The sequence below is a fragment of the Anomaloglossus baeobatrachus genome, chromosome 6, assembly GCF_048569485.1.
Source record: "Anomaloglossus baeobatrachus isolate aAnoBae1 chromosome 6, aAnoBae1.hap1, whole genome shotgun sequence".
Classification (NCBI taxonomy): Eukaryota; Metazoa; Chordata; class Amphibia; order Anura; family Aromobatidae; genus Anomaloglossus; species Anomaloglossus baeobatrachus.
The window spans coordinates 115,520,567-115,535,257 of NC_134358.1; the positions used below are offsets into that span (position 1 = coordinate 115,520,567).

The following is a 14,691-nucleotide window of genomic DNA, read 5'->3' on the forward strand; positions in this document are numbered from 1 at the left end:
GGCGAAGCTCACGTCCTTTTTTTGTAGTTTTTTGGCCAAAAAATTAAAAAATGCTTCCCTGGATTTTCCATTGCCAGTGAAGGTAACACCAAGCAGTGGGGGTTAGCAGCCAGTAGCTGCTTGGATTACCCTTAGCTAGCAATACAAAAATGCAGCGGGAGCCCATATATATTTTTTTGAATTATTTATTTAAATAACTAAAAACAAAATGGGCTTCCCTGTATTTTGATTGCTGGACATCACAGTGCTGTAAAAATAAATCTTTAAAAAAAATGACGTAGCGCTCTGCGGTATTTTTGATTCTCAGCGCAGATAAAGCAGACAGCTATGGGTTGCCACCCCCATCTGCCTGTCGTTACCTTGGTTGGCAATCAAAATACAGGGAAGCCCATTAATTTTTTCTATTTAAAAAATAGTTAAAAAAAAATGACGTTGGGTCCCCCCATTTTTGATAGCCAGCTAGGGTAAAGCAGACGTCTGTAGCCTGAAAACCACAGCTGGCAGCTTTACCGTGGTTGGGGATCCAATGTGGAGGTCCCCCCAGGCTCTTTTTTATAATTATTTTATAAATATTAATAATTACACAAAAAAAGTAGGGTCCCCTCCAAATTGGATCACCAGCAGAGGTAAAGCGGACAGCTGTGGTCTGGTATTCTCAGGGTGGGAAGGTCCATAGTTATTCACAGCCTAAAAATAGCAGGCCGCAGGCACCCCAGACGTGGCGCATCCACTAGATGCGCCAATCCTGGCGCTTCACCCCAGCTCATCCCGTGCCCTGGTGCAGTGGCAAACGGGGTAATAAATTGGGTTCATACTAGCTGTAAAGTCACCTGAGATCAAGCCCAGCAGTTTGTGATGTCATGGCGTCTATTAGATACCCAACATCATAAACTGTCAGTACTAACAAAAACAAAAAAAATCGACAAAAGAAATTTATTTGAAAAAACAGTCCCCAAAACATTTCCTCTTTCACCAATTTATTGTAAGAAAAAAATAAAGAGGTCCCACGATGACTCTGGACCGTCTAGGATATGGGGGGGAGACACTCAGGGAACGTATCCCCCATTTTCTAGAAGTGCGGACCCTTCATGTGAGGAGTGTGGGTGCAATGAATCTGCACTCACTCTCCCCGGGTCCACAGCAGCAGAGTCCATGTCGTAATGGTTGCTACCAAAGCTGCAATGCCCTGCTCATGAGGTAAGGGCATGCCTAATCAGGAGAACTACTGTAGAGGAAGCTCTGCTCACTGGTATATAGGTGCTCAGAGGTAATAATAGATAAAATTAGTGAGTAACCTCGGCACTCTATATCTCCCAGACTAAGTCAGTAAGTCACAATGGATAGTAATGCAAAATCACTCTTTATTGGTCCGTATTAAGAAAAAAATTTTTTTCATAAGCATATATGTTTTTGTCCAAAACAAGTTACAAATGACGTTTCGGCCTGAGCCTTCGTCAGATTGGACTTATCTGCATGTAATCATGAAAAATGACAATAATCAGTATCACATAAGAGTGAGAGAACAATAACATAAACTCGAACAATGTAGAGGTACAATTGGGATGCAGCAAAAAAATTGCAACACAGCAAGAAATGAAACACATGATACAAATGTCATAATACAGTACAAGGACAATATAGTAATGACAAATATGGGGTCAGAGTAGGCTTAGACAGCTCTGGTACGAAAGAGATGTCAATCATAAAGTAACATGTGCAGTAGGTGTAGAGCTACACTATGCATGGCAGAGCTAATGGGTAGACCGACCATAGAAAAAGAACGGAGAAAAAGAACGGAGAAAAAGAACGGAGAAAAAGAACGGAGAAAAAGAACGGAGAAAAAGAACGGAGAAAAAGAACGGAGAAAAAGAACGGAGAAAAAGTGGAGAAAAAAGTGGAGGAAAAAATGGAGAAAAAATGGAGAAAAAAATGGAGAAAAAGCGGAGGAAAAGAACGGAGAAAAAGAACGGAGAAAAAGAACGGAGAAAAAATGGAGAAAAAGTGGAGAAAAAGTGGAGGAAAAAATGGAGAAAAAATGGAGAAAAAATGGAGAAAAAATGGAGAAAAAGCGGAGAAAAAGCAGAGAAAAAGCAGAGAAAAAGCAGAGAAAAAGCAGAGAAAAAGCGGAGAAAAAGCGGAGAAAAAGCGGAGAAAAAGCGGAGAAAAAGCGGAGAAAAAGCAGAGAAAAAGCAGAGAAAAAGCAGAGAAAAAGCAGAGAAAAAGCAGAGAAAAAGCAGAGAAAAAGCAGAGAAAAAGCAGAGAAAAAGCAGAGAAAAAGCAGAGAAAAAGCAGAGAAAAAGCAGAGAAAAAGCAGAGAAAAAGCAGAGAAAAAGTGGAGAAAAAGTGGGGAGATAAATAATTTTTTACCGGCGCTGTCATTTACTGTAACGTGATCATCGGTGTAAGGTGTATACCTGTGATCACGTGAGCGGGGACCGGAAAAACCGTCCTGAATCATGATCTCCAGGGTCTCAGCTAGCCCTGAAACCCCGGAGATTTTCTGACGCTGGGGGGCGTTATTCACTTATTTCTGCCTGCTGTTTATAAACGGCAGATCAGAATAAGGCTACATTAACACGACCGATCCATTTTTGTGGTCTGCAAAAAACAGTCCGTTTTTTTTCACGGGTGCATCCGTGTGGCATCCGTTTCCGTTCCGTAGACGGTCCGTATGTCATCTGTTTGTCATCCGTGTGCCGTCCGTTTTTTTTGTGTACTGCAAAAAAACTGAATGAGGGTAAATGCATAAATTTACCCAGGATCCATAGCTTCATCCTACATGAGGCGGTCACATGTTCACTCCAGTGCCATTTTCTACTGCTTTTCACAGCGTAGAGCGCTCTGGTGATTTTCTTTTGCTTGTGCACTTCATATCAGTCTTTTCTGTCATTATAATGGCAGAAAGACACATAATGTCCCACTCTCCTGCATTTTGTAATTTTGCACCCTTTGGTGCCTTTCATATGGCACTAAGGGGTGCTTAGCTTTGTATTTAGCCAAAAAAATGAAAAAAAAAATGACGTAGGGTTCCCCCTATTTTTGTAGCCAGCTAGGGTAAAGCAGACGGCTGCAGCCTGCAGACCACAGCTGGCAACCTCACCATGGCTGGTAATCCAAAACTGAGGGCACCCCACGCTGTTATTTTAAATTAAATAAATAATTAAAAAAAAAAACACGTAGGGGTCCCCCCAAAATTGGATCACCAGCCAAGGTAAAGCAGACAGCTGGGGTATGATATTCTCAGACTAAGGAGGTCCATGGTATTGGACTCTCCCCAGCCTAAAAATAGCAGGCCGCAGCCGCCCCAGAAGTGGCGCATCCATTAGATGCGCCAATCCTGGTGCTTTGCCCCAGCTCATCCCGCGCCCTGGTGCGGTGGCAAACGGGGTAATATATGGGGTTAATACCAGATGTGTAATGTCACCTGGCATCAAGCCCTGGGGTTGGTGAGGTCAGGCGTCTATCAGATACCCGACATCACCAACCCAGTCAGTAATAAAAAAAATAGACGACAAACACATTTTTATTTGAAAAAACACTCCCCAATACATTCCCTCTTTAACCAAATTATTAGAAAGAAAAACAAATCCAGGTCTGGTGTAATCCAAGGGGTTGCCATGACGATCCACACTGTCCCAGTCAATGAAGAGCAAGATGTTCCCCATTGGCTGGGAGAGTAGTGCAGTGACCTGAGCTAACATCAATGGGTCAGCCCAGGTCACTGCAGGGGATGACAAGTGCTGCTGTCAGCGAGGTACATTACCTGCGCTGATCTCCAGCACACTGACAGCCCCTGTCACTGAGTTCAATGACCGGCGCCTTCACAGCCAAGCATCGCGAGAGGCCCGTGACGTCACCGCTAGTCAGTCTCGGGTCGAAAGCGAGAGAAGGTGATGTGACAAGCGGCGGCCATGGAGGACAGTGACAGCGCTGAGGTCGGGATGGCGGGACTTCATCACCGCAGGTAAGCCGAGCGGGACCGTGTGTGTGTGTGTGTGTGTGTGTGTGTGTGTGTGTGTGTGTGTGTGTGTACATGCCGCGGGCAGGAGGGGGCGGAGCGAGCTCTGCGGGGAAGTGTGGGCTTCCTGCACGTAACTAGGATAAACATCGGGTTACTAACCAAAGCGCTTTGGTTGGATACCCGATGTTTATCTTGGTTACCAGCTTCTGGCAGGCTGCCAGCGATGGCTCCTGCACACTGTAGCTGAAAAAAGCCCTGCTTTTTGCTGCTAGAACCGTTCTCGAACGTATCTAGAACTATCGAGCTTTTGCAAAAAGCTCGAGTTCTAGTTCGATCTCGAACAGCCCCCAAAATCACTCGAGCCTAGAACTGGAGAACCTCGAACCTAGACCCGCGCTCAACTCTAGTAGGAAGGTCTCCATGAGGTATCGCTTCACGTCCACAGCCTTGTGAGTTTTACATGTTCTAATCATAGCATTTCTGTATGCAAGGTGTCGATTTGTATTGAATTGATGATGCCCTACAACTTTGTAATTCACTTTTTTTCTCTATCTCGTCCCGTTTTCGAGATAAAAATGTTAACTCCGTTGTTTTTAACCAGGTGGCGCTATAGGTGGTTTCATTGCGTAGCGCATGGCTACTTTACTATACTTGGACACCACTTCTATGCCTATAGCTGAAGCCATTCTCAAGTTAATGGAGGTGGACAGGATATGGGTGGACACACAGTGTGTGTGTGCATATAATATATATATATATATATATATATATATATTCATTTACAGGTTATGTACACTAGAATATGTGACATTGAGCCAGAAAAATAGTCCGATTGCCATATGTGTAGTGGTTATTGCCAGTGTGCCCCCTAATTATATTATACCCTCTTTCCCCTGCATATATTATTATACACTCTGCCCCCACACACTCCTCTGGCATTGGACGCTCCAGTGCAGCCCAGTATGATGCCCCCTCTACTACAGAATGACACTGGTTACACTATGACATCATTGCACCACTATTGTCATCTAGAAGACGTCGGGACGCTAGGCTGGTAACTGAATATGGCTTCTTACAGATCACAGCTTTACTCAATTATACTCGTGCTTTAAAGACAAGGAGGCAATGGCATATATCAGTGCTGCCGAGCTCTGCTGCCTGTTACACACCCCAGTGTGTGGCCGCACCCTGTTTGATGACAATATAGTGGATTAACACCATCAAGAAACATTTATTTTAGTAACATACAAGATATTGTACGTCAATTCCCAAACAAGTCTGATAAACAAAAGGAAATTCTTACAGAATCCAAGCGCTCCTCCTGATGCAGGAATTGGGCGATATCCTCGGGGGTATTACCCAGCATCCCTTGCTCTTGCAAGTATTGGATTCCTCTTTTTGGTTTCTTGTTAAATCTGTACAATGAATAACAAGGGAGAAGCTTAGATCCATACAATGAAGCCACACTGGGCTGCAAATAACACATTTTAACTTCAAAGATTAGGTGCAATCAGTCTGAGACTTGGACAAAATTGTAAGTCAACGTCTCTGAACTGTAAATATCCTGGAACATATCTCCGAGAAATCCAAATGTAATGATCAAGACGAGCTTTATAGTTCAGCTCCAGAGCGGCGTGCGGCGTGCACTCAGCAAGACGACATTAAATCAAGTGCCTCATTCCCGCCATCAAAGATATCAATCACTGCCAGGCTTTTAGCCCTTGTTTGTCTGCAATGTCGCATCTTGTTGCTAGGATACAGTAACTTTTTTTTACCCCTGACCTCCACCTTGTTGCTTTTGAAGTAAATTTGTGCAGTTCCAAAGTCAGACATCTACTTTCTATCTGTATAAATCTATTACTCCATAGATTTCACTGGAAAAAAATTGCTGAAATTCATAATGATGGTAAAGAACGTAACGGTAAACTAATATATGTTATAAAAATGGACGCTAACCGCTGCAGAAGAAAACGTTTGTCCGATAAAGGCTCAAAAACAGGATAAAGTGTGTATGATTCGGCCATCATTATAATGAACACCTATTCATTAGACCATGTGCACACGTTGAGCATTTGGTGAGTTATTTACCTCAGTATTTGTAGCCAAAACCAGGAGTGGAACAATCAGAGGAAAAGTATAATAGAAACACGGGCACCACTGCTGTATTTTATTTTACCCATTCCTGGCTTAGGCTTACAAATACTGAGGTGAAAAAACTCACCAAACACTCATCATCAGAACATAGCCTAAGCCATATACACACGTTGAGTATTTGGTGAGTTTTTTACCTCAGCATTTGTAAGACAAACCAGGAGTGGAACAATCAGAGGAAAAGTATAATAGAAACACAGGCACCACTGCTGTATTTTTTTTTACCTCTTCATGGTTTGGCCTGACAAATACTGAGGTAAAAAAAACCTCACTAAATACTGAACATGTGACTGTGGCCTAAGACTATGTTGCGATCTTGAGTATTTGGTTAGGTTTTCTTTACCTCAGTGTATGCAAGTACAAAACCAGGAGTGGGTGAGAAATGTACAAGTGGTGCCGGTGTTTCTATTAGGCCGGGGCCACACGGTGATTACTGCGATCCCCTCGCACGACACTCGGCTCACGCTGGTAGTACAGCAGAGCGTCATGCGAGTGTACCTGCGACTGAGGTCCGACCGTGTGAGCGGAGCTCAGCTGCGGGGGCAGGCCGGCACTGAGGAGGGGAGGGAGTGATTTATCTCCTCCGTAGGCTGCTAATGCCATTCTCGCACTGCACTTGCGGTACACCGGTGTACCGCGAGTGCAGTGCGATTTTTCTCTCGCCCCATAGACTTGATGGCCCGATTAGGGCTGAGAAAATAATCGCTCATGTGCGCTGACACACAAGCTAATATTGGTCCGAGTGGAATGCGATTTTTTTATCGCACTCCACTCGCCCCGATTTTCATGCCGTGTGGCCTAGGCCTTATACTTTTCCTCTGATTGTTCCACTCCTGGTTTTGGCTACAAATACTAAGATAAAAATCTCACAAAATTCTCAACGTGTGCACGTGGCCTAATATGGATTGCTGAACCATACCCAAGGCAAGCAGTTTTTATTTATTATATCCGCCCATTTCCTTATAGATTGTGAGCAGGACCCTCACTTCTGTAACTGTGTTAGGCTATGTTCACAAGTTATGTTTTTGCTGCGTTTTTATGCAGCGTTTTTTTTCCATGAGTTTTATGGAAATTAAAAGCTGCTTTTTACAGTACCAACAAAACCTATGAGTCAGAAATCTCTCACACACACCTGCTTTTTTTTCCTGCCTGAAATGAAAAACTGATATTTTTTGAAAGCATGTCAGTTCTTTACCGTATTTTTCGGACCATAAGACGCACTTTTTTCCCCCCAAATTTTGGGGGAAAGTGGGGGGTGCGTCTTATGGTCTGACTATAAGGTTGCGGGTGCGGGGAATGAGGGTGCCGCGGTGGAGCGGGTCATCGGCGGCACGAGCAGGCTGTAGCAGCCTGCCGTGACCACGTGGGCCCGCTCATTACATATGCACGCCCATCCTCCCGCCCATCATCTCTCAGCGAAACCGGCGCTGACAGGTGGGCGGGTGATGGGCGGGAAGGGGGGGTGTGTGCATAATTAGCAGCCGGCCGTGATCACCCCTGGCAACTACAGCCTGGAGTGATCATGTGCGGCTGTATTCACTGCCCCCCGTGCATCATTATCAGCGCGGGGTGCAGTGAATCAGTGTACTCACCCGTCACCGTGTGTGGAGCCGCCCCCCTGCAGCATCGAGTCTTCCTGTCTGTGCCGGCGGTCAGCTGATCTGGACACTAGCTGGTGGATACTAGCGGCGCGCACAGCGATGACGTTATCGCGGTGCGCGCCGCTAGTGTCCAGATCAGCTGACCGCCGGCACAGACAGGAAGACACGATGCTCCAGACAACGGTGACGGCTCGACACACGGTGACGGCTCGACACACGGTGACGGCTCGACACAGCGGCGCTGCAGCTGAGACAGAGATCGGTGCTTCAAGGAGTGAGGAAGGGTAAGTATAAACGTTTATTTTATTTTTTTTCCTGTGCCACAGGATACACGCCATTTACCAGGATGGGGGCATTTCATGAACAGGATGGATGGGGGCATTTCATGAGCAGGATGGATGGGGCATTTCATGAGCAGGATGGATGGGGGCATTTCATGAGCAGGATGAATGGGAGCATTTCATGAGCAGGATGGATGGGGGCATATCATGAGCAGGATGGATGGGGGCATATCTTGAGCAGGATGGATGGGAGCATATCATGAGCAGGATGGATGGGGGCATTTCATGAGCAGGATGGATGGGGGCATATCATGAGCAGGATGGATGGGGGCATATCATGAGCAGGATGGATGGGGGCATATCATGAGCAGGATGGATGGGGGCATATCATGAGCAGGATGGATGGGGGCATATCATGAGCAGGATGGATGGGGGCATATCATGAGCAGGATGGATGGGGGCATATCATGAGCAGGATGGATGGGGGCATATCATGAGCAGGATGGATGGGGGCATATCATGAGCAGGATGGATGGGGGCATATCATGAGCAGGATGGATGGGGGCATATCATGAGCAGGATGGATGGGGGCATTTCATGAACAGGATGGATGGGGGCATTTCATGAGCAGGATGGATGGGGCATTTCATGAGCAGGATGGATGGGGGCATTTCATGAGCAGGATGGATGGGGGCATTTCATGAGCAGGATGGATGGGGGCATATCATGAGCAGGATGGATGGGGGCATATCTTGAGCAGGATGGATGGGGGCATTTCATGAGCAGGATGGATGGGGGCATTTCATGAGCAGGATGGATGGGGGCATATCATGAGCAGGATGGATGGGAACATATCATGAGCAGGATGGATGGGGGCATATCATGAGCAGGATGGATGGGGGCATATCATGAGCAGGATGGATGGGGGCATATCATGAGCAGGATGGATGGGGGCATATCATGAGCAGGATGGATGGGGGCATTTCATGAGCAGGATGGATGGGGGCATATCATGAGCAGGATGGATGGGGGCATATCATGAGCAGGATGGATGGGGGCATATCATGAGCAGGATGGATGGAAGGTATATCATGAGCAGGATGGATGGAAGGTATATTATTAGCAGGATGGATGGGGGTATATGAGCAGGATCATATACAAGGCAGGAGGATCCTTATCAGAATGGGGTACCTTAGTAGAGAATTTGGGGACATTACCCCCATAACAGTGTCAGCAGCAGATCCTCGCCCCATAACAGTGTGTCATGACCATATTTTTTGGTTAAAATTTTATTTTCCTATTTTCCTCCTCTAAAACCAGGGTGCGTCTTATGGTCAGGTGCGTCTTATAGTCCGAAAAATATTGTTTTTGCAGAGTTTTGTTTGTTCACCACTGCAAGTAAGGAGTGTGTAAAAACACGGTAAAAGCGCAAGAACTGAATTTTTGCTGCATTTGTGGTGAATGAAAATAACTTTATTAAAATAGATACTCTAGAAAAATGACACACCAAAAATACAAACACAACAAATTAAACAAAAAAGACAAACAACGCAAAGACAAAACACAATGACAAACAACGCAAAGACAAAACACCGCCAAACAACGTAAAGGCAAATCACCGACAAACAACGTAAAGACAAAAAGAATGACAAAGAACGCAAAGACAAAACACCGACAAACAATGCAAAGACAAAACACAATGACAAACAACGCAAAGACAAGACCAACAACGCCAAGACAAAATACCGACAAACAACGTAAAGACAAAACGCAACGACAAAACGCAACGACAAAACGCAACGACAAAACGCAACGACAAAACGCAACGACAAAACGCAAAGACAAAACAGACAAAAAACACAGACCAACAACGCAAAGACAAAACATAACAACAAACAATGCAACAAGAAAGGCAACAACAAAATACGCAACAACAAAACATAGCAGCAAAAAATGCAGCAAACCTGTTTTTTTACTACCAAGAGAGCAAGTTTTGTCTGCAGAAAAAACGCAGCTATAACGCTATGTGTGAACAAAGCCTTACTCTAGGTCTTTATTGTCTGTACATGTCACCCTGAATTGTAAAGTGCTGTTAAATATGTTGCCGCTATAGAAATAAAATTATTATGGGCCAGAGCAGGCAGATTTGCTGAAATCTGGCACTGTAGCACAGAGCGGAGTCCTCTTATTCATGACTGGTGGGTTTTTTCCCCAATACTGTGCATAGGCAAAAAGCTGTCAAGCAGCAGCAGCAAAAATCGAGGACTCCACTGCACCTAAACATCACGGGTGTTTGGCCTCACAACAGCTAATTAGCAGTAATTTCAAGAAAAGGAATTAAAGTAGTGTTTTTTGGGGGAGGAGACCACTTCCCATCTTTAAGAAGTGCACTATTCCCCACCTCCAGGCGTCACTCTGGCTGCGGTGTGGGGTGTCTCATCATCATCATCATCATACTGCCATCTGACCTGTCAGGCACCATTGCTGTGAGCATATAAGGAGCACAGGGCACTGAAAATGGCCAAAGCCAGCAACTGTGAAGCCTCAGAGCAGCGCTTCCATGCTCTACAGCAAGCTTGTAAGCACTGTGCTTCATGCCTAGGACACGAGACACCTCAGCAGACTACAGCGCTGGCCAATGACTTTGGCAACAAGCCATAAACAATAATTAAAAATCCCTCTGTTCTTGGTTTGCTTTTTATTTACAAGCATTTTGTAATTTCATTAATTTTATAATAACATGAATAACCCTTTACGTATTCACATTTTATATTAATCTGGCCGTCACACAGCAATTCTTTAATTAAAAATGCCCCTATTCCAGTTATGCCTGTAGCAGGTTTGTTATGGTGCCCCCTAGTGTTGTCTGGATTCAGCCCCCTTGTATGTCCAGTATAGGTGAGGGGTCAGCGACCTGCGGCTCTCTGGAGCCCCTACTATTCCTCTTAGTCCTGCCAATAGTTTGTTGGACTAGAAGAAGCTTCTTCTCACCAGTACTGGACATATTAAGTGGGCACCAGAAGGAGGATGTAACTGCGATATCTACACAGAGGATTTAAAAGGAGAAATTAATACGGAAAACATGATCTTTGAGAGCAAATAGATATTTAGATGTAATAAAGTAAATTAATATTTGTTCCTGGGATAACTCCGCTGCGGCTTTATTCACAGTTGTGCATCTAATTATGGGGTTAAATGCCATACCATGAGAATATAAAGCCTGAATATGTAACAGCGTATTAGGCCATTTTAGGACTGACTGTGGGGTCATTTACCAAATGTGATCTCTCTAGAGGCCCCCATTTACCAGGGGGAGGCCGGGAGACGGGTCCTCTAGGCCACCGTCTGGTAAGAATAAAATTTCAGCAGTGTGTAAGGAATCAGTAGAAACCTCTTAAGATCTGTTACCAACTAAACGAATGAGCAGACTCTGGCACCATGCACACATTCATATCAAGAGCAACTGAAAGGGTTAATCCCGTCTCCAAGATCCTATCCCAATATGTAGTAGGTGTAATAATAATAATATTAGCAAATACCTCCAAATAGAAATGTAGTATAGATGTCCTGATATAGCCATAGCTCTTACCTCATGTGCAGGACATTTCAGGACCTTAGGTATCCAAGATTACATCCACTCAGGGTGACAGTTAACTGCTTGTGGTTGAAACCATGTATGCCTATCCTGTAATGCCCTGCAGATGAGGTAAGAGACATGGCTATATCAGGAGATCTATACTACATTGCTAATCGGAGGTATTTGCTAATATTATTATTACACCTATTACATATAGGGATAGGATCTTGGAGATGGGAGGAACCCTTTAACCTCTTACCGACAATGGACGTACTGGGTACGTCCTAGCTCATGTCGGTGTAATTACCGCCAGTTGCTGCGGTGAGCCGGTGGTGAGTCCCACATGTCTGCTGATTTGTACAGCAGACATGTGCGGCCATCAGGTGTAAGTAGAACCGCGATCCATCCATGACTGTTAACTCCTTAGATCGCCCTGTCAAAATGTGACAGCGCAATGTAAATGGCTGCTGTGGGGAATGCGCCTTTCCCCGTAAAAAACAAAGCCCAAGATTCACAGAAAAATAAAAAAGTTGCAGCTCTCAGAAGAAGGAAAGCAAAAAAAGAAAAGCAGAAAATAGCCTGGGGGTTAAATAAAAGACGCAGTAATCTATGGCAAGAAAAAGAAAAAAATATATATATATTATACATATATAAGGTTAGGTTATATATTAGGTTTTTGCACCCAGTTCAGACTCAGAATGGAGTTCCAGACGTTATTTCTTGATTGATTTGTAGTTTTTCGTTTGTGAACCCTCCCCACCACACCTATTGCCAAATCCACATGATACGTATATATAGCCTGGGCCTCAGCTTCCCATACACGGTAAGTTTTTTAACTGCATGAGAGGACACACACAAGCTAGGGACCGCAACGTAGAGAAATACTTTGGCGCAGTGTTGGGGCTCTATTGCATTGATCAATTCAATAGCTACATTTCTCTTTATTCATATGTTCATGGCAGTAATGCAGATTCCATTTTTCATACTTTCACTCTTACATATAGCTATTGGATTTTTCATGTCAGTATTCACACAGCAGTTTCTGCTTTTCATATATTCCCCTTACATAGTCACTGGTGTGCAGACCTTCTCTCCATATAGTGTAAATTTGTTAGGTTTTTGCACCCAGTTCAGACTCAGAATGGTGTTCCAGACGTTATTTATTGATTGACACAGAGTTCTAGCAGCAGACACATCTCTAGAACAACTGTTAAGAGGAGACTTTGTGCAGCAGGCCTTCATGATAAAATAGCTGCTAGGAAACCACTGCTAAGGACAGGCAACAAGCAGAAGAGACTTGTTTGGGCTAAAGAACACAAGGAATGGACATTGGACCAGTGGAAATCTGTGCTTTGGTCTGATGAGTCCAAATTTGAGATCTTTGGATCCAACCACTGTGTCTTTGTAGAAAAGGTGAATGGATGGACTGTACATGGCTGGTTCCCACCGTGAATCATGGAGGAGGAGGTGTGATGGTGTGGGGGGGCTTTGCTGGTGACACTGTTGGGGATTTATTCAAAATTGAAGGCATACTGAACCAGCATGGCTACCACAGCATCTTGCAGCGGTGTGCTGTTCCATCCGGTTTGCGTTTAGTTGGACCATCATTTATTTTTCAACGGGACAATGACCCCAAACACACCTCCAGGCTGTGTAAGGGCTATTTAACTAAGAAGGAGAGTGATGGGGTGCTACGCCAGATGACCTGGCCTCCACAGTCACCAGACCTGAACCCAATCGAGATGGTTTGGAGTGAGCTGGACCGCAGAGTGAAGGCAAAAGGGCCAACAAGTGCTAATAATCTCTGGGAACTCCTTCAAGACTGTTGGAAGACCATTTCTGGTGACTACCTCTTGAAGCTCATCAAGAGAATGCCAAGAGTGTGCAAAGTAGTAATGAAAGCAAAAGGTGGCTACTTTGAAGAACCTAGAACATAAGACATATTTTCAGTTGCTTCACACTTTTTTGTTAAGTACTTCATTCCACATGTGTTAATTCATAGTTTTGACGCCTTCAACGTAAATCTACAATTTCAGAGTCATGAAAATAAAGAAAACTCTTTGAATGAGGTGTGTTCAAACTTTTGGTCTGTACCATAGATATATATATATATATATATATATATACATATACATATACACACATAATATCACTCTATTTTCCTTCCCTTGGTAAATACAGACACCCCCACCCCTTAAATCTTGAGCCTTTAAGAAATCACCACTAGAAATGAGAAGAAGAAAAAATGTCAGAAAGGTCGCGATCATCCAGCGCCACTCACAAATCTATGCCTTGCTCTATGATTTCCTTTTGCTGTTTCAAGACTTCGAACTGCTCGGGATTATCGGTGCCAGACATCTGCGTGCTGTAGCTGCCAATGCCTGAGGAAGTGGTGGAATCCAGCGAGTTCAGGCTGCCGTATCGATTGATGGTCTCTGGGTGTTTGGTCTCGTTTGTCTCTTGCTCGATGGGTTTCTCCTGACCTGTTGCATGAAGATAATAAAATAAATTGCAAGCAAAGAGAAAAAGCAAAAACATATTACCACTGAGTAATACAAACGATGTGAAACGACCGCGGCGAATCTAAAGCTGACGGATTTTAGGCAGCGGACTGCAAATCACAAGAGACAGAGGCTTTTCCAGCAAAGGAGGTTTATGTCATTGAAGACACATCCTGAAACAAGCGTACCACAGCTGGGTCCAGACAAAATTTGTGTAACGCTAGCCACAGTACAAAGGAGGCATCACAACTGTGGAGATGGGAACGTTTTCCATATTAACTGAAGTAAAGGAGGCTAATGGCACTAAATTGCCATCAACTTGGTAGAGAAATTATTTGCATAAAAAAAATATATCCAGCACTACCCTGCCAAAAAAACAAAAGAAAAAATTACCATTTATTATTAGGTATATTTAAAATCCACCGGCTCCAAAAAGTAACTAAATATACGTGTATAAACTGCTATGCATTTTAAAGCTTTCTCCCTGGATTCTTAATGGGAATCTGTCACCAGGTTTTTGCTCCCCCATCTGAGAGCAGCATAGTGTAGATACAGACCCTGATTCCAGCAATATGCCACTTACTGAGCTGTTTGCTGTCATTTTGATAAAATCAATGTT

The 14,691-nt window shown here is 44.2% G+C and overlaps 1 protein-coding gene across 1 annotated transcript in view; it reads right to left on the minus strand.

Moving 5' to 3' along the window:
• Positions 1-14,691, minus strand: part of ARFGEF1 (ARF guanine nucleotide exchange factor 1) — a 298,382-nt gene that overhangs the window by 126,162 nt on the left and 157,529 nt on the right. Inside the window, exons 14-15 of the mRNA XM_075353189.1 lie at positions 13,853-14,054; positions 5,265-5,376 (exon numbers count right to left, since the gene is read on the minus strand). Of these exons, the coding sequence (XP_075209304.1) occupies positions 5,265-5,376; positions 13,853-14,054 (314 nt within the window). The remainder of the gene's footprint in view (positions 1-5,264; positions 5,377-13,852; positions 14,055-14,691) is intronic.